Source organism: Alnus glutinosa, chromosome 13 (assembly GCF_958979055.1).
Source record: "Alnus glutinosa chromosome 13, dhAlnGlut1.1, whole genome shotgun sequence".
Taxonomy (NCBI): domain Eukaryota; kingdom Viridiplantae; phylum Streptophyta; class Magnoliopsida; order Fagales; family Betulaceae; genus Alnus; species Alnus glutinosa.
The window spans coordinates 4,437,671-4,464,988 of NC_084898.1; the positions used below are offsets into that span (position 1 = coordinate 4,437,671).

Genomic DNA, 27,318 nt, shown 5'->3' on the forward strand with positions numbered 1-27,318 from the left:
CTCGGCGGAGAGGAGTAGGACGACGTCGGTTGGAAAGAAAAAGAAAATTAGTTAAAAAGATGGGATAATTGTACTATTGGTCCATGTGGTATGCTATAATTATTTTTCACTCCTTATGATTTAAAAAGTTCATGAAAAGTTTTTGTGGTAAGCAACAATTACAAATCGATCCCTAGCGTCAAATTCCGTTAAAATTTTGAGAAATGCTTGATTGTACACTCTCATCCCACTCCTATCCCACCTTTGCCTACTTGGACCAATAATATTGTTAAAAAAAATGGGCTCCACTACACTCTCTCCACTATCTCTTACATTATTGGTCCAAGTAGACAAGAGTAGGATAGAAGTGGGATGAGAGTGTACAACCAAGCATTTCTCTAAAATTTTTTACAAATTCTATTAAATGCCACGTCAGCGTCATGGCAAACCAATAAAAATACGACACATGTCCATCTTAATAAAAAAAATAAAAAATAAACTTATTTTTTTAAAAAAAATTAAATTTCAAATTCAAATTCAAAAAAAAAAAGAAAAAAGTAAGGGGTGGTGCACAGCTTCTCCCAATGGCCTGGGGGCCACCCCTAGAAGGCCTAGCCACCCCTTGTTTCTTTTTTTTTTCTTTTTTTTTTGAATTTTAATTTTAATTTTTTTTTAAAAAAAATAAGTTTATTTTTTTATTTATTAATATATATATATATATATATATATATTTATTAAGATGGACACGTGTCGCATTTTTATTAGTTTAACGTGGCGCTGACGTGACATTTATACAGAATCTGTTAAAAATTTTAACGGAATTTGACGCTAGTGATCGATTTGTAATTATTGCTTACCACAATGACCTCCTATGAACTTTTTGAACCATAGGGAGTGAAAAATAATTATGACATACCGCAACGACTAATAGTACAATTATTCCTAAAAAGTTTGTTTTATCGGTCTTTTCTTTTCTTTTCTTTTCTTTTTCTTTCAATTTAGAGGAGAACCAATTTTCACAATTTTCACAAATTTTATAAGAAGGGATTGATGTGATATAAAGTAGAAAGAAGTTAGGATTTAAAAAATAAAAAATAAAAATAATTTTTGATTTTTTTATGAAAAAATGAAAAATTTTGTTTTCGTAGTGAATTTTTTTTTTTGTTTGAATAGTAATTATATAATATAAAAAATGAAAAAAAAAATCAGAATGTTTTTAGTTTTGCTTTTTAGCAAAAAAAGTAAAGCATCGACAAATAATTTAAAACAAAAAATATTGATAAAACATTCAAAATTATTTTTATCATTATATCGCATTACAACTAAAAAGCCAAAAACACCATTTAAAATTTTGGTTGGAGATTGATAACTTAGACAAACTTAAGAAGTTCAAGTAATTGTTGAATCAATCCTTTTGAGGTTCAATGTAATTTTCCAAAATTCATATTGTTTTAAAATCATATTGCAAAGTATTTGTTGACTTTTATATGGGATTATATTTATAGAGGATAAGGTATTGGATTTAATATTTTCATTTATTTTTTGAAGATTATAGTTTATTGCTTTCCATTATAAGCTTGAGTTATGGAGCTGAATGATTTTTGGAGAAAGGCTTGGCACCCGGAACAAAAAAAAAAAAAAGAAAAAAAAAAAGAGGGTTAAAAATGCCTTTGACCCTTTGTAGTAAGGCCTTATATCAAAAGGACCTTCGGATTCAAAAAGAATTGTAAGTGGTATTTGTATTGAGCTTAAATACTGATATGATATTTTTGTTCATGAATTTAAATATTTAATAGAAATACACGTCAAATCAATCAGAAACTGTCACGTGGTTCATATGTCTCAATAAAGGTTTTTTAAAAAAAATAAAAAAATAAAAATAAAGAACACTATCGCACATTAAAAAACATTAAAAAGGAATATATATATATATAAACCACCCACAAGGCCCTTGGAGGTGGCTCAATCATCCCTATTTGTCTTGGGGTGGTTTCAACCGCCCCCTATAACTAGTCTAGGAGTAGCCGAACCATCCCAATGGTCATAGAGAGGCCAATTTTATTTTATTTTTTTTAATGGTTTGGCCGGCCAACTCCAAGGCCCTTGAGCCACCTCCATTTGGCTATTTGGGGTGGCTCAATATCTCACATTATAATTAACTAATGTTGGACTTAGCACTAATAAGAACATTTACAATCCATCTACTTAAAGTGGGTAACCCACCCATCTAATGTGAGACTAAAAAAAGAAAGGACCAAGGGCCTAACTTTTTTTTTTTTCTAGGTAGGGCCAAGCTTAATTATTTTGGCCAAAATATATGAAATTAGCTATTTATATACTATAATTAAAAAAAAATCAAAAAAAAAAATCAAAAGAGGGAGGAAAGCCAGGACCAATACCAACCCTCCATTACCTTCGTCTTTGCAAATCATTTACGTCCTTGTCAGGGCTCACCTCATGTAGTGCCTTAACGCTACATATTGTTTCTAGGTTGCCTTGATATCATTTTGTAACAACTCAAAAAATGCTAGTCATATATGCTTTATTACTCTAAAAAGACTAGTCAAATTACAATTAAAGCTTTTTATAAGCATTTATAGAATCCAGTTGTACATAATATAAAACCAATGTAAAACTTGACACTCATTAATATATTTATAATCTATTCACTCAATTTGAGTAATTCCACCCATCCAATGTTGGACTCACTTTTGGGTGTCACAGAAGTCTCCACAAATTCATCAAGCCATGTATATCTTTGAGCATTCACATCCGACTTAACAATTTTTTTTTTTTTTCCCATTTGAGCTAAAAACTCACCTTTGTTTAATTTTTTTTATTTTTATCTACTTTTTCAAATTACCTACATTCTAAATTCATTCTTATCAAGAGTCAATTTTTTTTTTATTTTTTTTTCAACTTTTTGGTTTAGCTACAATGCCGATTTTTGGACTAAAGTAGCTAGTCGGATGCAACTACATTTTCACCCAAATTTACATTTCGACTAGCCAAAATAACCAGTATAAACGCTAAATATTGAAGCTCAATAAGGGTTGAGGCTACAAAACAATGTATAATGATTCTTTACCATTCCAAGTGTTTGGGAATTGGAAGCAAGCTATAATGGCAAAGCAAAATGGTGCTTAGTTGGCTCTCCTCTTCACAATATCCAAGCTCATCTCACTGGGATCAGTGGCTTGCAACTCAAATTGAATGCCATCGAGTTCTCTTTTGAACCTATCCTTGGAACTAGCATAAACCATTTTACTCCTTACCTTTGCTATATCAGGTGACCTGCACTCACAACAAACACATACAAGTAATTCAACACCTATATAAGTTTTCTTTCGAAGATCGAGAAAATTCTTTGAACCCAATTTATTAAATTGATATATATTCTTAAAGCACGTGATTCTATAAGAACATATGTTACATGCTATGTTAATCCTTTTAGAAATGCATTCGAGAATCCATACCCTAAGGACAGATGTGAGTTTATTAGGTTGGAACAGTTTGGAGTAAAAAACTTTGTTCTAAGTAAATATAGATTGAGGAAGTGAACAGAGTTTAGAGCATGTAATTCTCACATGCATTAATGCATTTTGAACAGATGACAGATTAATAAGTAATGTTATTTAATATACTGTTATACAACTGTCAGATAACTTGATGATGTGGCAATGAAATCAACCATTGGTTGTATGCGCTTATCCAAATGGCTGATTTTTACGACCACATATTCAAGCTATATAATAGTCGTATAACAGTCTACTAAATATCATTACTCTAGCGTAATAGTTTGCTAGTAAGCGTATTTCGAGGTGAAATAATACCATGCAACGAAGAAAATCTTGCTTCTTTGAAAATTCTCTGTAGTTGTGAAATCATAATCATAGACGGCATAACGACACTCATTGGCAGGCAAAGTGGCAGTGAAATCCTCATAACTTTCATTGGGCTCCCCAAGCTTCTCCACCATCACCTGTTGTTGCTCAATCTTAAACACAATGAAACGGTAACTCCTCTTTGCTTTAAGCTCCAAGAACTTGAGCTTGCAGTCATCCTGCACAGCCATTCCTGATGCAGAATTTGCCTGCACAAATCATTTACTCAACATTTATTTATCACCAGAAACTCTTATTGCTGCAGCTATTACACTGGGAGTTCAAGGACGGAATTAAGAACTTAACTCTAAAGAGGTCGGATTGTGTTGAAAGGTTTTTTTTTAAAAAAATAAAACAATAAAAATCCTAAATATGCTAAAAAAAAAAAGATTTTAACCATTTTTTTTTTTTGTGGGAGGAGGGACTTGAGAGGGGCATAAAAATTGACAAGTAGAAGAGATTTTCTAAAACCAAAAAATTATATTTAAGATATATGAATAGAGGGTTCAATCATACAAATACAAACTATCCCTAAAACTTAATCATTCATTTACTCACTGGTGTATTTTTTTTCTTCGGTATCTCAATTAAAAGAATCATGGGATTAAATAAACCATGCCATATTTATAATAACAAATATAATCTAGTCTTACTGGTATTTGGAATTGAATTATAAGATACAATATTTCTCTATTGAATGATCAAAAGAAGAATAATTAAAAAGAAAAAAGAAAAAAAATGTTAATCATATTATCATTTACAAGTTCATCATAAAAATGAAGAGAGGGAGAGATGGAACATACCATTTTTGCCACCAATAAGGAAAGGGCTTATGAAATATGAGGGAGGGAAGGAAAATGGGGGCAAGATGATCAAAATTAGTTATTAGAATGAAAAAGAAAAACAAGATCCTTCTTCTTTGGGGGCACAAGAGGTGGAACTTTGAGGGAGGCTAAGATAGCGGGCGAAGGGAGGTTTTGGAAAAGAATTTACTTCTTGCCATTATGTCCACACCTTACTTTTAGACTTTTACATGGTAAAATTTTAACAATCAAATGATTTATCTCCAAAACTTAAAAATTTGAGACATGTTATTTAGTATTTTATCGTCTGTCTCTTATTATTCTCTGCTAACATGGCATTGTCAATTTACCTTTAGATCAATTTTAATTAAAAGGAAAAAAAAAATCAATAGTGGATTAATAATGCCACATCAGTGAAAAATGATGTGAGAAGGACAATAGAATACAAAATAGTATTTCTCTAAAAAATTAGCTTCTTAATAGTTGGAATTGCAATTTCTTTTTTCCTCCAAAGTGTCATTAAATTTGTTAAATCATCTACTGTCCCAAAAGATTAAGCTTATGGATGTCAATTCGTATTCGTGTATTTGGTTCGAGTCGTGTCGAAGAATTAATATAAGATTATATAGGTCAACCATAACCCGTCCAATTTAATTAAATAAGTTAGATTCTTCAACTCTAACCCCCTAATTTTGTGTTGGGTTTGTTGGTCGTGCAAAAAACTACCAGTCTTAAATGTTGCATGTTGGTTTCGAGTCGTGTCGAGGCATGTGTATAATATTATATAGGTCAACCCTAGTCCAATTCATTTTAATTAAACGAGTCAGACTCCTCAATCGTAACCCGTTAATTTTGTGTTGGGTTTGCGAGTCATATAAAAAATTGTCAATCTTACTTAGGCCTATAGAAAATGGTGAAAATTTAATCATTGAATTAACATTTTAACACTCTCTTTCAAGCAATAGTTAAAACTTATTCTAATCAACAAATGAGGCCCAACACGTATAATATTTAATTAAAATGAAGGGTAAACTATGGAATCATGTACAAACTCAATACCACTACTTTTATACATGTTAAATCACCAGTTGTCACAAAAAATTAATTTTAAAAGAAAAAATATATTTAATTATTTAATTAATACTTTAACAAAATTACGAAGTCGCTAGTGTAAACTTTCTAATTCAATCCTCTCTTCTTTTAGAGGTTGTTTAGCAATTCAACACATAAAGTCTCCTTAAGCATGCTCTAATTATTGGATTAGATAACGTAGAAAACTTATCTATTGGATTAGATAACTGTTGACAACTTAAGTGTGCGAACCCAAGTGTAGGTTGTCGCGAAGTAGTAATTCTCGGAAGTCGAGTGTCGAACCACAGGGATTTGGAAAATAAAGAACACTAAAAAAATAAAATTAAGAAAACTTTATGATAGATGATTTAGTAGAATGATGCAAATAAAATATATAATGAAAATAACAATTAAAAGGGATCGCTAAGGCATTGGGGTTTTACTTTTAACAAAATTATAATATTTACTTTGCAACTCATGTGATAATCGAAGAATAGATCAGTGAATACCTAGAGAAAATATCATCGAAAGATAAATCTTAAAATTGATTGATTTTATTACGCAAAATTGGTTATTTGATTCGCAAGGAATTCAAAGCATTCACTGTACCCGTAGTTAACAATGAATCAAGGAATTTTGCAGAACAAAAACATTTTTCTAAGAATAAATCATGCAATCAATTAAAAAGATCTTACATTAAAAACCATAAAAGAGTTGAAAAATAAATACTACAATCTTATTAAAAGTTTCACCCTTAGCCTCAGCTAGAAATTTAGCTAGACATGATTATGTAAATAAATTTCATCATTAAAATCATAAACATCGTGCTAGCAAAATAAAATAACTGAGAAGAAAATAAAAATAAATCTTGAACCGTCGTTGCTGTCTTCTTTGATCTTGAGCTGAACGTCTTCTTCTTTTTTTTCTGCAATTTTTCGGCCCCCTTGTTTGTTGCCGTGTTGCTTCTCTTGTAGAGATAAGAGTCATTCTTCTTTTGGGATTCGTACTACTATAAGAATCTCAGTCTTCTCTTTATTCCATGTCTCTTTCTTACACTTTAAATAAAACTCCGCTTCTTTTTATAAGAGCCAAAGACACCTTTTTTTCTTCTTGGTTTTGTCATGTAGAAGTATTAGAATGTTTATCCAATTCGTGAGTCCAGCTGTTTGGTTTCACCTCTTCTTGTTTTACACATTGGACTCTATCTTGGGCATATGATAGACTTCTTCTTTTGACCCACATCTTGGCTTTTACTCTTTGATTTCTTTTGTAATTCCTACATAACACAATTTCTTACATTAATATATCATTTAATCTTAATATTAATATTTAAACAATATTCCACAATTAAATATAAAATGCAAGAATTAAATTATAATAAAGTATGATAATACTTATTTTAATAGGAAAAATAAGCACTTTTAAGCTATTATCAATAACGTAGAAGACTTATCAGCAAGTGATAATACCGAACAGAGTTAGAGTAGGGCTCTTTCTCTATTGATAAACTCTAGACTAGTTGAGTTGTGATAAACTAGGTCTTTAGAGTTATAAGATAACTTAGAGAGTTTATGTTTTAGTTAACTACATGTAAATCACATCTAGAGTTTATCTAGATGATTCGGTTCTCTATATATACAAACATACTGTAGTACATTCAAGTACGCAGATTATCCCAAATATCATGTAATTCTATATGGTATCAGACCAGGTTCCTTTGACAATGATGGGCATTTCCCTCCCGTTGTTGAACACGTGTTTGACCAAAGATGCCACACGTGAGGGGGCGTGTTAAAGTGTCTCACATTGCTAGGAAATCCTTGTCTTGTAGACTTTATAAGCCATGGACACCCTTCCTCTCTCAAGGCGTCTTTTAAGAGTGAGTAAAGCCCATGAATTTGTATATGGTATCAGAGCCATTGAAAGACAAACGTCTATGGCTATCCCAATTTTTGAAACCGAATCCACCCAAACCTCAAACCCACCTCCTATCTCCATCACTGTTATCCCTTCTGCACCATTACCACATATCCAAAATGTTCACCATCATATCTCAAAAAAACTCACACAAGAAAACTATATCCTATGGCAATTCCTTATGGTTCCTTTCCTAGAGGGCCAAAACTTGTTCGGTTATGTTGATGGCACAATTCCGCAGCCTCCCAAGCTTAATCCTGATAGTACCTCTGGCCTTCTCATTACCAATCCTACTCACTTATTCTGGTTTCATCAAGATCGAATGATCTTTAGTGCAATTATTTCCACCTTGTCCGTTGAAACCTTACCCCATGTAATCGGCCTCACTACATCTCGTGATGTCTGGACTACATTGGAAACATTATTTGCTGCTCAGTCTCAATCTCGTATTCTCCAACTTAAGCAGTAGCTCTCAAATCTGAAGAAAGGTGCTCAATCTGTCTCTGCCTATTTCCAAAAAGCTCAAGGCTTTGCCAACCTCCTGGCCGCTATTGGCAAGCCCATGGACAATTATGAACTCATCTCCCACATCCTTGCTGGCCTGGGTGTCAATTATGACCCCCTTGTTACCTCTGTCACTACAAGGCAAGACTCGATCCCTCTCACTGATCTCTATGGCTACATGTTGTCCTATGAGCAGCGTCTTGAGGCCCACAAATCAGCACTTGAAGTCAACATCTCTATTGCCAACATGGCTCAGCGGCAGAGCCCATCCTATTCACGGAACAATCGTGGCCTCAACTCGGGCTATCGCAACTTCAACTTCTCTAGGGGCAGAGGGAGTGGCCGTGGTCGTGGACCACCTCAGCAACATTTTTCTGGTCCTGGCCAGTTCCAACGTCCGATCTGTCAAGTATGCCACAAGCAAGGCCACACGGTTGTAACCTGTTGGTATCGATTTGAGCAAGGACATCAGGCAGAAAATTCCCCAATGAATGCCAACTTGGCTGCTGTCTCATCTGCATCAAATTCTCAATGGTATCATGACACTGGCTCCAATGTCCACCTCACTAATGATTTCTCCAATCTCAACATGCATGCTGAGGAGTACAATGGCAATGACCGGATCCGAATAGGCAATGGGCAAGGTTTGCACATTTCAAATTCTGGTCGTGGACTCTTACCCACTCCATCACGTAACTTTCACTTATTTTCTCTCTTTCATGTTCCTCAAATACAGAAAAATCTTATCTCTGTTAATCAATTCACACGTGATAACAATGTCTTTATTGAATTCCGTCCTACTTTTTTTCTGTGTTAAGGACCTTCGAACTCGGCAGCTCCTCCTCCAAGGCCCGAGTAAACTTGGCCTCTATCCATGGCCATCATCTTCTTCTTCCCTATCCAGGAGTCTTGCTGCCTTCATTGGTGAAAAGGTTCCCCTAGATCAGTGGCATCTCAGGCTTGGTCATCCTACATCTCCCATTGTCAATCAAGTCGTTCAATTCCACAAGCTACCCGTGTCTTTAGCAAAGTCTTCCTCCGTATGCTCTCCATGTCAACAAGGGAAAAGTCACCGTTTCCATTTTAGTTATTCACCTTCAATTTCAAATAGTCCTCTCCAATTGTTGTTTCTTGACGTTTGGGGCCCTGCCTCTGTAACTTCTGTAAACAACAACCGTTTTTATTTAAGTGTGGTTGATGATTTCAGCAAATATACATGGCTTTTCCCACTTGCATCTAAATCTGAAGTTTGTGCAACCTTTCTTCGTTTCAAACAACTTGTTGAAACATTCTTTAACACTAAAATCAAATCTGTTCAAAGTGATAATGGTGGTGAATTCCTCCCACTTCAAAAATCCCTCAATTCCATGGGAGTCTCTTATAGGGTAAGTTGTCCTTACACCCATCATCAAATGGGAACCGTTGAAAGAAAACATCGCCACATAGTTGAAACTGGATTATCTCTTCTTGCTACGGCTAGTGTTCCATTTACCTTTTGGGATACAGCCTTTGAAACAACAACCTACCTCATCAATCGACTTCCTTCTAAAGTCACCAAGAAAATGTCTCCTTATGAGTGTCTGTTTCACAGCATTCCCGATTACAAATACTTGAAAATTTTTGGCTGTGAATGTTGGCCATTTCTTCGACTATATAACTCCTCCAAACTTTCCTTTCGTTCCTCTTCTTGCGTGTTCATTGGATATAGCAAAAACCATCTTGGACAGGGGCGGAGGCAGGTTTTGAACTTTGGGGGGGTCAAATTGAAAAAATAAATTTTGGGAGGGCCAAAACTAAGAAAATAAAAAAATTAAGGGGTAAAATTTAAAATTTTAAAATTTTTTTTTTAGATTTTTTTTTTTTTTTTGGGGGAGACCCTTTGGCTTGGGGGGGGCCAACCCAAAGAGTAGCTCCGCCCCTGATCTTGGTTATAAATGCTTTCATATTCCTTCCGATAAAGTTTACATTGCAAGACACGTTGTCTTCAATGAAAATAGTTTTCCATTCTTAACTTCCAAGTTAAACACCTCCTCCTCCTCTCCTCAAATACCTTCATTTCTATTGGTTCCTTATGTCCCCTCATCAACTCCTCCAACCTCTGGTTCTTCTCAAAATACACCCAGTATTACTCCACCTTCATCAACCTCTGCATCATCTCCCATAGAACCTCTCACTACCTCTCCCACTCTTCAACCTACAGTCACTTCTGAATCTCCCTCTAGTTCCGAGTCCACTCCTTCACCTGAACCCCTGCCTATCCTTCCAGCTCGAGTCCATGGCATGACCACACAGTCTCAGAATTTGATTCATAAACCTTACACATTCACTGATGGCAAAGTGAAGTATCCACCTCCTCAAGCTCTTACAGCCACTATAGCAGCACATGAAGATGAACCCACTTGCTATTCTCAAGCAAGTAAAAATATTGAGTGGCGTGTAGCAATGAACAACGAATTTGATGCTCTTCTCAAAAATGGAACATGGTCCCTTGTTCCATTCTCCCCACAAATGAATGTCGTTGGTTCTAAATGGGTTTTCAGGATTAAAAGGAAATCTAATGGGGATATTGAACGCTACAAGGCTCGTCTAGTAGCCAAAGGGTTTCATCAACAACCCGGGATTGACTTTGCAGAAACATATAGTCCAGTGGTTAAACCTATCACTATTCGTACTATGTTGTCCATAGCTGTTTCTGCAGGTTGGGAGATTCGACAAGTAGATGTCAGCAATGCCTTTCTCCATGGTCTTCTTCAAGAGACTATATATATGGCTCAACCCCCTGGATTTTAGCATCCTCAATATCCAGCAGCTGTTTGCAAGTTACGTAAAGCCATCTATGGCTTAAAACAGGCACCACGTACGTGGTTTTCGCGCCTAAGTGCTCGGTTGATTGATCTAAAATTTACAAGCTCCAAGTCAGATTCATCATTGTTTATCTACAAAGCTAAAGGGATCACCATCTTTGTACTCATATACGTTGACGACATCATCATTACCGGCTCACATCCAGAAACCATATCTCAGCTCATCAAAGATCTTCACGACTCCTTTGCACTCAAGGATCTCGGTCGTCTCAATTTCTTTCTTGGTGTTGAAGCTACATGGCACCCGGATGGTCTTCATCTTTCACAACAAAGATACATCCATGATCTTCTCACAAAGACAAATATGCTCCTTGCCAAACTGATATCTATTCCCTTGTCGGCCTCCACCACTCTCAGCCGGTTTGAAGGCTCAACCATCATAGACCCGACCTCATATCGGAGCACAGTAGGGTCTCTTCAATATCTATCTCTCACTCGACCTGACATTGCTTTCGCCGTCAACAAGGTCTCACAATTTATGCAAGATCCTAGGGACTCTCACTGGTCTGCAGTAAAACGCATCTTGCGCTACATGAAGTCCACAATCTCTTACATTTTGCATCCACAAGAACTCCTCCAAGCAACTCATTGCCTACTTAGATTCAAATTGGGCCAGCTGTCCAGATGACATGCGTTCCACCTCCGGCTATTGTGTTCTTCTTGGTAAAAATATTCTTTCATGGAGCTCCAAGAAGCAACCAACAGTTTCACGCTCCAGTACTGAATCTGAGTACAAAGCTATTGCCAATGCAGCTGCTGAATTAACATGGATTCAAGCTCTACTTCATGAACTTGGTGTTACATCTCCTACGCAACCAGTATTGTATTGTGATAACATTGGTGCCACGTACCTAGTTTCAAATCCTATCTATCATGCTCGTACAAAGCATATAGAAATTGACTATCATTTCATCCGGGATATGGTTGCCAAGAAGACTCTACAAGTTTGCTTCATCTCTGGGAAAGATCAGTTAGCCGACATCCTTACAAAGTCCCTTGCTGCTGCCAGATTCAACATGCTTTGATCCAACCTCAACGTGCAACTTCCCACGTCGAGTTTGAGGGGGTGTATTGGATTAGATAACGTAGAAAACTTATCTATTGGATTAAATAACGTAGAAGACTTATCGGCTAGTGATAACACCGAAGTATCAGAGTTAGAGTATGGCTCTTTCTCTATTGATAAACTCTAGACTAGTTGAGTTGTGATAAACTAGGTCTCTAGAGTTATAAGATAACTTAGAGAGTTTCTGTTTTAGTTAACTATATGTAAATCACATATAGAGTTTATCTAGATGATTTGGTTCTCTATATATACAAACATACTGCAGTACATTCAAGTACGCAGATTATCCCAAATATCATGTAATTCTATACTAATAAGATGAAAGAGAAAGAGTTTTTAATGCTTACATATGTGAAATTAAGAACTTAAGCGATTCCTATATACTGGCAGAAAATTAGTGCAAGACTATTAAAATGTAAAATTCCAACTTAATTGTGCTACGAATATTTGGCTACCATAATTGCCACAAGAGAGGTTCAAAAGGGTTGGGGTCAACTACTTCACAAAGTTTTTGAAAATGTAACAAAACAATGGATAAAGCATAGACAAATTTTTATTATAGTAATTCATTTTGACCACATATAACTTCCATAAGACCCTTTTTCTAAAAGGAAAATGCTCTATTTTCTTTTTTTTTTTTTTCTTTTTTTCAAAAATTGGTTCTTAAAAGATGTGTTACCATTTTATGAGATTGTGACACATTTTTTAAAATAGTAGATCTTGTCTATGATTGACATATCATTTGGGAATCAAATTTTGAGAAAGGAAAAAAAAATTGATAAATATAGCACTTCTCTTCCCAAAAGTCAGTCGAAAGGCCTAAGTTATAGACCTTTTTTTTTTTTGGGTTTTACTACTATTAGAGGAAGATGACACATTATAGGTAGAACTTACTCTTAAACTTGACTTGCAATGAGAGGATGCCTAGGGCCATAAGATATGTGGGACGCTTAGAATGATGGAAATAAATACGTGGAACTAAATAAATTAATGAAAGCAAAATAATTTTTTTTAAAAAAAAAGTACAGAGAATCACTGAACTTTTGGATAGTAAGACGAATATTAATGTCTTTTAGACAAATATTGTCTCCCACTTATACAATAAGTTTTGCAAAATGGAATACAACAATTCTATCATCAGGATACAATACTATCCGAATGTAGTGTGTAGATTGCAAATTCTGAACACTACTCTGAATAATAAATTCTGTAATAGTAGAGAAGAATAAGAGAATGAAAAAGATCACAAAATATGCAGGAAAAAAATTATATTTTATAAATTACATAAGCAGTTTATTACAGTTTCTAACTGTTGGAAATAGGTTTCTGACTGTTGAAATACACACAAAAATAATAAGCTCGTGTGCGACAATGCACACGTTCTAAGTGCTTCAAAGCGAAAAAGCAATACACATACGTGCGTCGACCAGTGCTTTGCATTGGGTGACACAACTAGCATGTGTGTACTCAAAATCCAATATAGTATAAGAACAATATAAATGCTTATAAAGCACGTAAAAAACTCTTAGCTTTTCAATGTAGAATAAAGAGTTATTGAAAAAACAGGGAAAAAATTGAAATATTCAAATTAGAGGAAAAAATTTTATGAAACAATTTTCTACATAGAATCCTAACATACTTACCGGCTGCATGGTTATTGCAATTAGGCAATTGCCTAAAAGTCCTTAACTTATAAAAGGCCCCAAATTTTATTTTATTTTATTTTTTATTTTTATATTAAACTTGTAAAAAAAGGGGGGGGGGGGGGGGGTAAAAACTCTCAAGAAAAAAGTATTGTAGCATATTTAACATCTTTAAAAAAATTTAATCTAACGGATAACCCACTTTCTTTTATAATTTGTTTTTCTCTTATTTTCTTTCATCAATTTATTTCCTTTTGGGGATCACAAATCAAGTTCCAATTTTTGCAATTCTAATCTTTTGCTTATTGGTTTTGTCATTCTATATTTATTTGATATTTTATATGTTATACTAACTATCAAACGCCGTTAATTGTAGTTGGACGTTATTATGGGATCAGTAGCTTATTATTGATTTTAGTACACTAACTTTTTTTTTTTTTTTCTTCTTTTTTTGAAGTTGGAATCAGTCATTTTAATAGAGTATTGCATGGAAAATAAAATATATTAGTACTTTTTTTTTTCTTTTTTTTTTTTCTTTTTTTTTATAAAAAAAAGGGCAAAAAATGCATGAGGGGTAACCATAACACTTACTCGCTAGGAACCAATGACAAGAGGGGCCTAGACGGTGAGAAACTACATACGCTCTCTTAAACCCGAATGACAAGAGGGGCTTAGATTGTGAAAAATTGCAGGCGCTCCCTCAAACCCTGAGTCATAGCCTGGCGCATCCTCATCAGGACATTAATAAGGCTAACACTAATCAGGTATGGGGTTTTCCATTTTGGGAGTTGAACCCACACCCCCGCATGCCTAAGCATATGAGAATTTCATTGAGGCCACTGAACTACCACCATTGATGGTAGATTAGTCGTATTATCTATAAAAGACCATATATTACAAAAATAATTTGATTAGTAATTTTACACCTCAAAAAACTTGATAATGATTTTAAAATTAAAACTTTCATACTTGCTATCAAAAAATTAAAAATATACCATTTAACTTTTTGCCTTGAGCTTCAATTTTTATTGAGCCGGCTGTAAACATACCGCCACGATTTCGAATTCGACATCTACACCAGCCCATTATATTCTATAGGTTGCCACTTTCATGACTCGAACTTATGATGTGGTGTTTAGCTTTGATAGCAAATGTAATAAACTTCACGTAAAACTCACTTTTTTTAAAAAATGACTTGTAAAGAAAAGATGCTCAAAAACTTATTAACATATTGAATGATTAATGTGTATTATTCTTCTGAGAGTGTTTTTCTTTTCTTAAAAATGTTGTAGTACTACTATACAATTCACACATTTAAAAAAAAAAAAAAATTTAATGGTAAATTTAAAACTCAATTATATATAAATATAATGTATTTTTTTTCGATTTATAATTATTATTTTTTTGTCTACAAAATTTTAAAAATTAAAGGGAGCTTTTGTCCTGACTCCCAACCTCCAAAAGGATAAGCCGCAGCAACCAAGATCCAAGAGGGTTGGGTGGTACTCGCTTGGCTCCCAAGGCTTCACAACCTTTTTCTATGACAATCGCTACGTCTGCGCTGACATGATGAGCTGTCAAAATTTGTAACAGCTTTGGTTGTCTTTTCAGCTCCTTCTACTCTTAGCGGGGGCCCACTTTAATCAGTGCCACAACCCATGAGTACAAAGCAAGTTATCAAACGAATCGAGTACCGCATCCTCCATACTCCACCCCTCAATGCCCTCATCCAATCAATGCCTTCACTTACACAAAATCATCACCTTCTTCTTCGCACCCCCTCCCTCTTTATTTATTTATTTATTTTTTATTATTATTTATTTACTTATTTGTACTATTTGTAAACTTGATACTAAGCTAATGGTTTAGAGTTGAAGAATTTGATCCATTTAATAAAATAATAAAATTATAATTGACCTATATAATCTTATACTTATATCTCAGCATGACTTTAACCCGATAAGTAAACATGAATTGTCACTCCTATATTTAGGGATGAAAATACAGGCGAATAATAACGGCTCGCATTCGCTATCCGCTATCCGTAGGTACGGATGTAATTTTAGAGTATACAAATGCGGTTAATAACCACATCCGCATTCTCTTTAATAATAACAATAACATGATTAAGGAAATTTAGTATATTAACTGAACAGTAAAATGCAACAAAGGGGTAGGGCAATCAGGCGGTAACCCGCCTTGTAGGAATGTAGTGTAGAAAATTTCAAGAGTATAACAGAGTATGAAATAACAATTTTAATAATTACAAGTGTATTATTCTGGTACTAGATTACACTTACATAAATTAGAAACATGATTAAGAAAATTAAGTACATTAACTAAACATTAAAATGAAGTGAAAGGTACGGTAATCAGGCAGTAATCCACTTTGCAGGAATGTAGTGCAGAAAATTTCAAGAGTAAGTGCTAAAACGGAACGTGTATAAATAAATTAAATTAAATTTAATAAAACAACGTTAATTTGGATTCTGTAAGTTCAGAATCTTTACATTATGTTGGTTTTTTTTTCATTGTCATCTCAAAGTTATACCTCATTACATTAACATTTTTTTTTTTTTTGAGTAATCTAAATCTTGATTAATGTATGAAATAAAGACCATGTATGGCTGATAATTATAAATTGTGAAACAAGTGAAATATTCATTTATTTAAGCTTGCATGTAGATTTGGATGGTAATAAAAAATGGTCATTACTGCATATGCGAATAGCGGATAATAATCGTATTTAATACCCACAATAACCGTGCGGATATGGATACCTAAAAGCGATAACCGCATTATGCAGATGCAGATATTGCTAATAACCACATTCGTATCAGCATTTTCACTCTTGCCTTTTTTGTTTTATTCAATTTTCACCCATACCTGTACGTGACACTTATCATATTAGCTACTAAATAATTAAATTTACCTATCAAATTTTGTTGCTTTATTTATTTATTTTCATGTAACACCACGTGGCACTCATATACACCGTCACATAAGTCTGTAATAAATTTGAAATAAAAATTATAGTACTTCAAACATTTTCTTATTAGTAATGCTAAAAACTACCGATCAGCCTTTGTTAAAAATAAAAATTCAAAGATTAATTGATATTGTTAGGTAGTAATATAATTAAAATATAGTTTTTAGTATTACTTATTTTTCAGTGAATTTGAAAAAAGATAAATAAAAATAGAAAATATTTTTTCGAGTAGAAAATATTTTTTAAAAAATTATTACATTTTCCCTGTTGGACTGACATCATAGAAATGATATTAAAAATGTTTTTTATTGTTTAAAAAATTATGTATTTAATCCTCTGAGACATCCCAAAACGGTATCCCACGACCATTAACTTCCACGTACCAAATTAAAGGGTAAAATGGTAATTTCAAGCTCTCCGTAACAAATCGATTCACACCACGTACCCGATCTCCCCCAATTCCAATGCGTCACTACACCACACAAACACACCCCAATTTCAAAAGTTCCAATTTCCCACTAAAATCCAACGGCCGTTACCATCCTGCCGTTAGGTACTAACGGAAACCGTCACGTCCTACACCACTATAAACCCCCAGCCTCTCTCTACTAGACTCTCACTTCACACCCCCAGACTTTCTCTCCAACTTTCCATCACTTTCTCGAGAAAAGAAAAAAAACACAGCAAGAGAAAATGCGAGAAATTCTTCACATCCAGGGTGGCCAATGTGGGAACCAGATCGGGGCGAAGTTCTGGGAGGTGGTTTGCGCGGAGCACGGGATCGACTCGACGGGTCGGTACCATGGGGACTCGGAGCTCCAGCTGGAGCGTGTGAACGTGTACTACAACGAGGCGAGCTGTGGGCGGTTCGTGCCGCGCGCGGTGCTGATGGATCTGGAGCCGGGTACGATGGACAGCGTGAGATCCGGGCCGTACGGGCAGATATTCCGACCCGATAACTTCGTGTTCGGGCAATCGGGTGCGGGGAACAACTGGGCCAAGGGGCACTACACGGAAGGGGCGGAGCTGATCGATTCGGTGCTCGATGTGGTGAGGAAGGAGGCTGAGAATTGTGACTGCTTGCAAGGTGTGGATTTATTCTTGCTAAGGTTAAATTTCTGTTTGGACCTAGGGAAAATGTGAAGGAAAGGGTGGTTTCTGGGAATTTGATTTTGTTTTTAGCGGTTTTAGTTCGATGTGGCGTATGTTTCTCTCTCTCTCTCTCTCTCTCTCTCTCTCTCTCTCTCTCACTCACACACACACACACACACACCCACACCCACACACACACCGGCTCGAGCACTTTTTCCTAATTTAGGTTTTGTTTGGTTCTCGGTTAGATGTGAGGGAGAGCGTGTTTTCTGGGAATTTGCTTTTGTTCTTTCGTATTTGCGTGTTCTATTTGGATTCTGTTTCACTCTCTCTCACTAGCTCACGCACTTTTTCTGAGTGAAGTTCTGTTTGGTTCTCGAGAAAATGGAGGGGAAGTGTTTCTGGGATGTTTTTTTTCTTTCGATGTGAGTACTCTCTCTCTCTCACCGGCTCACGCGCTTTTTCTGAGTAAAGTTCTGTTTGGTTCTCAGGAAAAATATGAGGGGAAGTGGAAGGAAAGTATGTTTTCTGGAAATTTTCTTTTTCTTTTTTGTATTTTTGAACTTGATATGAGTTCTGTTTCTCTCTCACACCGGCTTACGCTCTTTTTGAGTTAAATTCTGTCTGGTTCCGGGGAAAATGAGTGAAAGGGTTGGAAATTGGACTGGTTTTTCTTCTTGTTGATCGTTTTTCGACAATTTTGTTTTCCAGTTTCTCTTTTGAATCTCTGTTCTTTTCTGAGTAAATTTTTGTTTGGTTCTCGGGGAAAAAAGTAGGAGTGAAAATAGAAGGAAAGTCTCGTCTCTTTTTTCTCTTAAGATTTTCTGTGTTTGTTTGTTTGTTTGTTTTTTTTTTTTTTTTTCCTGTTTCATATTTTCAGTATGTGTTCCGTTTCTCTCCCTCTCTCATTGTCTCACAGTTATTTTTATGAGTAAAATTCTGTTTGGTCTTCGAGAAACTGAGGGGAAAAGGGAAGAAAAATTCGTAATGGTTTTCTTTCTTAAACAACACCCCCCATTCAGTTTTCCAGTCTCTTCGACCATTTCCCTTTTGAATCTCGCAGAATTTTTATGAGTAAAATTCTGTTTTGTTCTGAGGAAAATGAGTGTAAGGAAAGAAAAAAAAGTTCTATTGTTTTCCTTCTCAAAGTTCAATAACGAACACCCTGTTTGTTTCTCGAGAAAACAAGGAAAAGTAAACTAAATAAAATGATGTGGATTTGGTTTGAATTGTGCAGGGTTTCAGGTGTGCCATTCACTAGGAGGCGGGACAGGGTCAGGAATGGGGACCCTGCTGATATCGAAGATAAGGGAGGAGTACCCGGACCGAATGATGCTCACCTTCTCTGTGTTCCCATCCCCCAAGGTCTCTGACACCGTCGTTGAGCCCTACAACGCCACACTCTCCGTCCACCAGCTTGTCGAGAACGCCGACGAGTGCATGGTCCTTGACAATGAGGCCCTCTACGATATCTGCTTCCGCACTCTCAAGCTCACCACCCCCAGCTGTCAGTCCTCTCTCTCTCCCTCTTGCCTCGTTGCTTTTCAATTTTGATTTCAGTTTCAATTTGTTTGGTTTAGATTTCTGTTATTTGTTTTGATTTGATTGCCAACATAGTTCTAAATTTTCTTGGTTAGTCTTGTTTATGACTTTTGTAAAGAGGCAATTGTTTTCGGTGCAACTTTTGGTTTTAACTTGAATTGAGGATCTGGGGGTTTGTGTTTGTACGTTTGTAGATTACAATTGTTTTGTTGTGATTCCCAGCATGGTTATATGATTTTTAGATTTTCTTGGTTGGGCAGCTTGGGCTTTTTTTTTTAAAGCATTGACTGATCTTGGGATTTAGGAAAAATAGTCCAAAGTGGGGCCCTTTTTGCCATGAAAAGATTCCTTTTTAAAAAACGAAAAAGAAGGATTTTTATTTTTTTGTTACATGTGAGAAAAGAACAAACAACAAGAAGAAAAGGAAATTACAAAGGGGTCCTTCCCACTATCTAGAGAAGATCCAGCAAATAAAAATTCCAATTGGGAACATTCCCCAGCTGCAAGATGAGGATAATATTGTTCGATTTTCAGTTGGTTCTGGCAGGACGGCTAGTCACGTGTTCATATTCTTTTTTCTTTATACCTGTTCACAAAAACAGTTGTTGTATCACATGGGTCTCATTTCCTAGATCTTTTAGGTCAATTAAGAAAGTCGTTTGTGCTGGATTTGTTTTGTTGTCCATCTAGTATGCTTGGGATGCTATTTGTTTTGTGTTGGTACAATGATCTTGGGCTTATCTGTGTATAATTTTCTATTTAACTAATATTGGTAGTAAATTAATTGTTGGACTGTCACATGGTTTGCCCTCGGCTATGTGTTTGGCTACCAATATACCCACAATCTACTTATTATCATTTGTATAACAACTTAAGTAAATACCTATAAACTAGTATTTTGGATCTATTCTCTTTTGAGTTTTCCATTTTGATGCTAGAATTGCAAGATGACCCAGTTGAATGTTGCCTTTGTTGATCATGGGGATCTAACCATTTATGTTTTTGTGATTAGTTGGAGATTTGAATCACCTCATTTCTGCTACCATGAGTGGTGTTACATGCTGCCTTCGCTTCCCTGGCCAGCTGAACTCAGACCTTCGCAAGTTAGCTGTAAATTTAATTCCGTTCCCACGGCTTCACTTCTTCATGGTTGGCTTTGCACCTCTCACATCTCGTGGTTCCCAGCAATACCGTGCTCTCACTGTCCCTGAACTCACTCAGCAAATGTGGGATGCGAAGAATATGATGTGTGCTGCCGACCCTCGACATGGCCGATACCTCACAGCATCAGCCATGTTCCGTGGCAAGATGAGCACAAAGGAGGTAGATGAGCAGATGATAAATGTCCAAAACAAGAACTCGTCCTACTTTGTAGAGTGGATCCCCAATAATGTGAAGTCCACTGTTTGTGACATCCCTCCCACTGGCCTGAAGATGGCTTCCACATTTATCGGGAACTCTACATCAATTCAAGAGATGTTTAGGAGGGTCAGTGAGCAGTTCACGGCTATGTTCCGCAGGAAGGCCTTCTTGCATTGGTACACCGGGGAGGGAATGGACGAGATGGAGTTCACCGAAGCTGAAAGCAACATGAATGACCTGGTTTCCGAGTACCAGCAGTATCAGGACGCAACTGCTGACGAGGAGGACGAGTACGAGGAGGAAGGATACGAGGAAGAGGCTTAACACACAAGTTCCGTTGGTTTTTCTGTAGGATAGTAATGAATTTACTCTGGTTCTAGTTTGCGTTTGTTCTGCTTTGGAGTGTCCCTAAAATTTGTGGGGTTTAGTATTGCAATGCCGCATTGCCTGTGTCTCTAGGTGTGCACCCTTTCTTTTTGTTGTTGTCTCCACAATTGACAGAGCTTTTGTTTGGATTAATGCTTTCATATGATAGTTCCTTTTTTCAATATTCATGTGCTACACAAAATTGCAAGATCCTTTTACCTTTTTGTTGCAACCTTTAGTTCCTGCTGCCTCTCTACATTTGAGATTTTGAATAACTATCCTATACTCTCAATAGGATGAGATGATGTATTTGGTAAGGAAATTGTGATCCCTGTTTCATTCCTTGTAGTGAGAATTTAATTCAATACAAGAAATTTATGAAAATTGCGTCCGTTGGTTGTAAGTGTTGCAAATGCTCTCTAATGGACCATAATCAGTCCGTACTGGATTAGCTTTGGATGGCTTCAAGGCTTGATTAGGATTCTTTGCAAATTGTCTGTCCTTTACTCCATGGAGGGTCTCTTTAACAATTGCAATTCCTCAAAAAAGTAAGTTTGTCTCCGTTCTGATCAGTGACATGAAAAACTGCGACCAAATATGGTGACAAGCTGACAACGTTAAAACTTGTTTGGGAAGCTTCTAGGATAAAAACCAAGCACCAAGAACAAAAAAGTGAAAACAAAAAAAAATTGTCAAATTTTCTGTGACGAATAAGAAAGAAGGTGGTGGCAGACGGCTTGAGTGTGTGTTTCCTTGAACGTTTGTCTCCATTTTTTGCTAGGCTTCCACGACGTCATTTGGGGGCTTAAAGATACTGGAGTTGAATCTTGACCATCAATTTTTTTTAACTGAAGATTTCCAGTTGTTTTCTCTACAGGACGTAAGCCAAATCCATAAAAGAGGGGGCTAAAACTACAACATATTCTTTCTCATACATGGTTCAAAAAATGGAGCATTTTTGTATTAATTACATTTGCAAGAGGGTTCACAGTTGCTCAAAATTGTTAACCGGACCCTACTATGCCCTAAGACAGTTCCGGTTTCTCTAGATGATTTATGTCAAATTTAGTAGAAGACAAGTTCTGTATAAGCAGAAGAGCATTAACGAATTCTGTCAACTAATGGCTCGATAGAAGAGAGATTCGAGGGTCGGTTTGGCAACTCCTTTTAGAGGGTAAATTTTGCTTTTTGGTTGTGATGTGACATAGCGTTGAATGTAGTTTTAGTTGTTAATGTTTTTGTTAAAAAGCAAAAAGCTACCCCAAAAAGTATTGCCAAACGAGCTCCAGGCTTTAATATCATAGGCATAGGACACTAGAGATATAAACTCTTGAGTATATTAAACCAACTTGCGACTGGCAGTAACTGAAAATGAAAAGCAAATGCAGAGGTTGTTCATTGTCAACGGTGTACAAAATACATAACGAGCTATTTGCAAGAATTTCATTACACCATCAAGAGAGTAAATAAACATCGAGAAATGATATACATATATCTCTTACACATCTCCATATAACCAGGTTTGAAATCTACCATTGAATTTGTAAGACCCAATATACACTAGTTCCTAGGGAAAAGGAATAGTTCACAGTGGAACAAGAACTGTTTTTTGGCTTTCATTTTCTGAATGAATCCCATAGCCCGCCTAGATCAACATTACCTCCAGAAAGTATAATTCCTATGTTGTTGCAGTTCTTCCAAGCAGGATTTTTCTTGAAACTATCAGATAAAACAGCAGCAAGGCCTATTGCTCCGCTAGGTTCTACTACAACCTTCAAAACCCCATGGCAGAGTTTCATGGCTTCAATTATCTCCTCGTCGTCCACAGTTATGATGTCATCAACAAGATCTCGCACTATGGGCCTGCACCACAAAATGTAGAGTCTGAATTATCTGGGGGAATTTAGTACACAAATTGAAACTACATCTTAAATGATGATTTTGATAACATGAGATTTCTCTTTACCAGGTAAAATCTCCTAGAAAAGCTCGAAGGCCGTCAGCTATGGTGTTGGTCTCAGGCAATGTTATAATTCTACCGGCCGCTTTGGATTGAGCTGCATCATTAGCTCCCCTAGGTTCGGCAGCCAAAACTCGAATGGCGGGGTTGATGGACTTAGCAGCCAATGCCACCCCTGATACCAAACCACCTCCTACATTTTTTTTTTTTTTTTTTTCTTTCTGAGTTAGAAATATCAGCACAAAGAGAAATCTATAATAGAGATTATGCAGGAACAAAAATGATGACATTGACAATTTGGCACTAAAACTGTAATTAAACAAACCACTTATTGGAACTATTAACGTGTCTATATCAGGGGCTTGCTCCAGAAGTTCCAATGATAATGTTCCCTGCCCACTGCAAGAGCAGTTAAACTTGTCACACTGCATTCTCATTCAAGTTAGAAGTCCCATTTTCTCCATGCACATGAATCTCTTATTACTTTAGATATTGCAGTTTTTGGCTAGGAAAAAAAAAACAACAAAAGAAAAGGAAAAAAAAATTACAGAGGTTAAAGTCAGTAATGACCAGAATTTCTTTGCATAAAACTTAAGGCAATTTGCTTTTGTTTTTTCTTCTGACAGAATGTTTCAAAGATTCTAATTTTTAACTTTTTGAGTCAATGTCTATTTCTGCATCAAGAATAGAGGAAAAAGAGTGAGGCAAGAGTATCAGTAGCCAGGAAAATCTTGAATGATTTTCAGCTCGGTCAGCCTCGACTACCACACACTCTCTCACTGAAAAGTAACCTGTTTTATGTTGCCTTTACTTCATAGTGTAAACTATGGAAGACATCCTGGTTTTCGGGGGCAACAATAATTTTAGTTTATCATGGGTAAAGACACCATTGCTGATATAATAACTTCTATACACAATGCTGATATGAATAGAAATAAAACAGTTCGAATACCATCTACTGACATCACCGAAAACCTTGTTAAAATACTGTTAAGAGAAGGTTGTAATGAAAACATGAGGAAACATCAAGAAAACGACAAATATTTTTTGGTTCTAACCCTACGATAAAGAAGGGTTACCCTTTCTATTGAATTTCAGAGCACTTGTTCAGAAAAAAACTATTGATTTTCCGAAGAGTTGTTTACCCTTCCCTTACCTAGGAACAAACTTTGAAACAGGTCCAGTAAACATATTAAAAGTCAGCCTTGTACCTTATAATGCGCCCATCATTATAAGGATGTACAAGAACTGCACCAGTTTCTTGCACCACCTTGCTTGCAACACTCTCCCTTGACTGCATTGTGGCCTCACTCCAGATAACCTGACCACCGTAACGCATGACATTCTCAACTTTGCATTTTGGAGCACCTTTTGGAATAACAATATAAGCAGGGATTCCCCGTAGTTTTGCAGCCAAAGATAATGCTGCAGCATGGTTACCACTAATTTTGGAGGGCACAATCAGGGGATATTCAGAAAATCAGGTCAAAGAAATTAACAACTAATGAATCTAGAGCAAACCTGCTGTGAGTTACAACCCCTTTAGCAGCTTGATCATTATCAAGAGAAAAAACAGCATTGCAGGCCCCTCTGAATTTGAAAGCTCCACTAAATAGCCAAAAGCAAAGGATAAGGCCCTTAGTTATTGGAGTGTTAAACAAAAAAGGGAAGGAGAGAAGACCAGAATATTAATTGAAAGAAATAAAATAAGCCTGCAATTTTTACCATTTCTAAATTTTTAGTATCTCACCCCTTTTGGAAACATTCACATTTAAAGAACAACCGCCTCCCTGAAATAGCATTCAGAGATTCGGATGAAAGGACTGGAGTTTTGTGTATGAATGAATTGATGCGTGCTTGAGCTTCTCTTATGGAGGAAATATCAGCCACATATTTTCCCCTCATTTGGCTCCCCTCTTCCATATTTATATCACCAATAAGAAATACCTGGTTTTAGAAATTGGCTGGAAACAGATTAGAAATTGATTCGTTTTAGAATATCCTCATGTGTATTGCCAATCCTTATCTTTATCCAAGCAACAGCATAACACCCTGGGATTTCTTAATTTGTTATGACAAGTAACATCTGGGATCTCTTAATGTAGTTCTAGTGTCAAAATATATTAAAAAGTATAAATAGTTTCACCTTAAGAAAATCCCAACAGAAACCTAAAAAGACGTCTAATTTCTCATTCGGTAGTTCACTTTCTTCTTGTTTTGAGGTGTTTCTCTATCTTAACTGGGACCATATTGATTATCATAATTTCTGACTTCATCATTCACATCAGAGCAACATATTTTTTCAAAATGAAATTAATAACATCATGTAAAGACCTATGGAAATACTGATGTCTTATCTTGCCAAATTCAAGTACATCAAGATTCAATGTTCTGGGTTTGGCTGTGAACTTGCAGTGGATTGAGTACATGTGCATGGGTATGTGATTGGCATCAGTGTCTCAATACAAGCAAAATATAAGTCAAAGTCTCAATCTTGTTTGATTAGTGTTGAGGCTACTTAACAGGCTTTTTTGCAAACACATCATAAGCAAGTATATTGTATCATAAAAACGTGATTTCCGAAAATATTCCTAATGTTTTTCTAGCGTCTTCTAATGGCAATGTCTACATTTACCAGAGTCAACCAAAAAAGCACAAACACCCTTCAGATGAAAGGACCAAGGCATGAGAGGAAGTTGCTGTTCCATGGCACCCCTCTCCAGATGGTTAGATGCATATTTTGAACTCATGCATAAATGGGCACACTAGGGAATCTTATCTGTAAATCCCATAACCTGAATTCCATATAAATTTCATGAACACATCATGGAATCTAAATTAATAAACCAGTAATACTGATTCTCCAATTGAACTAAATTCAACCATGCAAAATTATCAATTGAATAGGTTAGGATTTGGAAACCAAATGAGCTCGTATGAGTTTCACCCATTATCAGATTCTTGAAGCTAATCAAGTTTAATAAAATAAATACACCATGAAATGTATCTATTGGTCCAAATCATTGAACCTGTCCCATATGACCAAGTGGGTGTCAAAGATTACGCCCCAGAACCAGCTGTTCAAGCTTATCATTAACAGTTCTCTTTCCTAGTTCATCAGGGATTTTACATATCAAAGATTTCCTTCTCATATTTCAAACGCAAAGTACATAGAGAAATCATGTCCATCAACATGAGGAAATAAATCAAAGATTACAGAGGGTTTCCAAGAACTTACAAGTTACAGCACTGAGCAGAGATTGAACTCAATTTCTCCCAGTGGAAAATACAACCTTGCCCTGCAGCGAAACGGCAGTTCGAAGTAAAAGAGACCCAAAAACGACAAGTTTTCTTCCTTTTTGGTGGCCTTAGAATGAGTCGTTGGAAGAACTGATTGGGCATTTTACAAACCACATACATAGATAATAGATTGTGGGTTGTGGGGTTTAAGCCTAGCAATACTCTCGTTCTACTCCAACTACAAAATGAGCCCATCATGGATTGATTCATTCCTAAAAAAATGAAACATAAAGTGGTTAGCTTTTTAGGATTTAAAAACCAACTCTAGGTAGTAATTAATAATTACAAATGACAAATAACTTTTCGGTCTAAACTTACGTTTGGAATTTTGACAGAAACCATCGCCAAATTATTCATATGCCTTAGAGGTGTTTCAGCTACTCCATCCGGCCAATTTTAGGGTGGTTAGACCACAATGGCCGTGAGTCACTAGTATTTATTTATTTTTTATTTTTTATGAAGAGTATTTGCATCATTTTTGCACGGAGGGATACATTGCAATTTTTTTTTTAATCATGTAGTTTGAGGGGTATGTGTACTTTTTTCAAAATTTCTAAAACCTAGTAGTCTACATAAAAGATAATTCTCACATATATTTTTACACGATCTATTAAAAATATATGTAATTTTTAAAAATACATGTAAAATTTACATGCTCTAAATCAATTTAATAGATTGAGTTCCGGTTTGAAAAAAGAAAAAAAAATTAAAAAAAAAAAAAAAAAATCCCTTCGTTTAAGTTACAATCCTAGAGATAATTTTTGCCTATACGAGAATTTTGCATTATTTACCCTCGAACCCTCGAGCATAACACATTTTTTCAAGGAAACCTGCTATTTGAAGTTCAATTTCCTATTACAGAAAATCTCCTATATATATATATATATATACATATATATATATATATATATATATATATCACCAATTCTTCGCCCTCCACATGAGCTGGGCAGAAAAGGTCCAAAGCCAATTTTAG

At 35.7% G+C, this 27,318-nt stretch overlaps 3 protein-coding genes and 1 pseudogene across 4 annotated transcripts; 2 read left to right on the forward strand and 2 right to left on the reverse strand.

Moving 5' to 3' along the window:
• Nucleotides 1–3,122: 3,122 nt before the first annotated feature.
• LOC133854760 (actin-depolymerizing factor 12-like) lies at nt 3,123–4,072 on the reverse strand. Its single transcript, XM_062291030.1, has 2 exons — nt 3,813–4,072; nt 3,123–3,273 (listed from the first exon to the last, which is right to left on the reverse strand). Exons 1-2 carry the CDS (start codon nt 4,052–4,054, stop codon nt 3,123–3,125), a joined length of 393 nt encoding a protein of 130 aa, XP_062147014.1. The 5' UTR covers nt 4,055–4,072.
• Nucleotides 4,073–8,213: 4,141 nt separating this feature from the next.
• Nucleotides 8,214–8,312, forward strand: LOC133855096 (small nucleolar RNA Z247; annotated as a pseudogene).
• A 9,017-nt stretch (nt 8,313–17,329) lies between these two features.
• On the forward strand, nt 17,330–21,264 carry LOC133854484 (tubulin beta-2 chain-like). The gene is made up of 3 exons (XM_062290712.1): nt 17,330–17,807; nt 19,050–19,319; nt 20,367–21,264. Exons 1-3 carry the CDS (start codon nt 17,414–17,416, stop codon nt 21,038–21,040), a joined length of 1,338 nt encoding a protein of 445 aa, XP_062146696.1. The 5' UTR covers nt 17,330–17,413; the 3' UTR covers nt 21,041–21,264.
• A 1,137-nt stretch (nt 21,265–22,401) lies between these two features.
• LOC133853689 (serine racemase) lies at nt 22,402–26,433 on the reverse strand. 2 transcript variants are annotated; one of them, XM_062289690.1, is made up of 7 exons: nt 26,281–26,433; nt 24,793–24,989; nt 24,564–24,650; nt 24,254–24,484; nt 23,368–23,441; nt 23,049–23,235; nt 22,402–22,945 (listed from the first exon to the last, which is right to left on the reverse strand). In XM_062289690.1, the coding sequence occupies exons 2-7, from the start codon at nt 24,963–24,965 to the stop codon at nt 22,699–22,701; spliced, it is 999 nt and encodes a 332-aa protein (XP_062145674.1). In that variant the 5' UTR covers nt 24,966–24,989; nt 26,281–26,433; the 3' UTR covers nt 22,402–22,698. The 2 variants fall into 2 exon arrangements, with proteins under 2 accessions (XP_062145674.1, XP_062145673.1); XM_062289689.1 differs by lacking the exon at nt 26,281–26,433 and adding an exon at nt 26,072–26,218.
• Between the last annotated feature and the right edge of the window lie 885 nt (nt 26,434–27,318).

What these genes read in the sequence shown, in the direction of transcription:
- LOC133854760 (XM_062291030.1), bottom strand. Translation starts at nt 4,054, where the DNA reads ATGGCTGTGCAGGATGACTGCAAGCTCAAGTTCTTGGAGCTTAAAGCA. An exon ending in AAGATTTTCTTCGTTGCATG is followed by an intron (nt 3,274 to 3,812) that starts GTATTATTTCAC and finishes TTGTGAGTGCAG; the next exon opens with GTCACCTGATATAGCAAAGG.
- LOC133854484 (XM_062290712.1), top strand. Translation starts at nt 17,414, where the DNA reads ATGCGAGAAATTCTTCACATCCAGGGTGGCCAATGTGGGAACCAGATC. An exon ending in GAATTGTGACTGCTTGCAAG is followed by an intron (nt 17,808 to 19,049) that starts GTGTGGATTTAT and finishes TGAATTGTGCAG; the next exon opens with GGTTTCAGGTGTGCCATTCA. An exon ending in CAAGCTCACCACCCCCAGCT is followed by an intron (nt 19,320 to 20,366) that starts GTCAGTCCTCTC and finishes TTTTGTGATTAG; the next exon opens with TTGGAGATTTGAATCACCTC.
- LOC133853689 (XM_062289689.1), bottom strand. An exon ending in TGTGAATGTTTCCAAAAGGG is followed by an intron (nt 24,651 to 24,792) that starts GTGAGATACTAA and finishes TTGGCTATTTAG; the next exon opens with TGGAGCTTTCAAATTCAGAG. An exon ending in TTTCTAGGAGATTTTACCTG is followed by an intron (nt 22,946 to 23,048) that starts GTAAAGAGAAAT and finishes TTTGTGGTGCAG; the next exon opens with GCCCATAGTGCGAGATCTTG.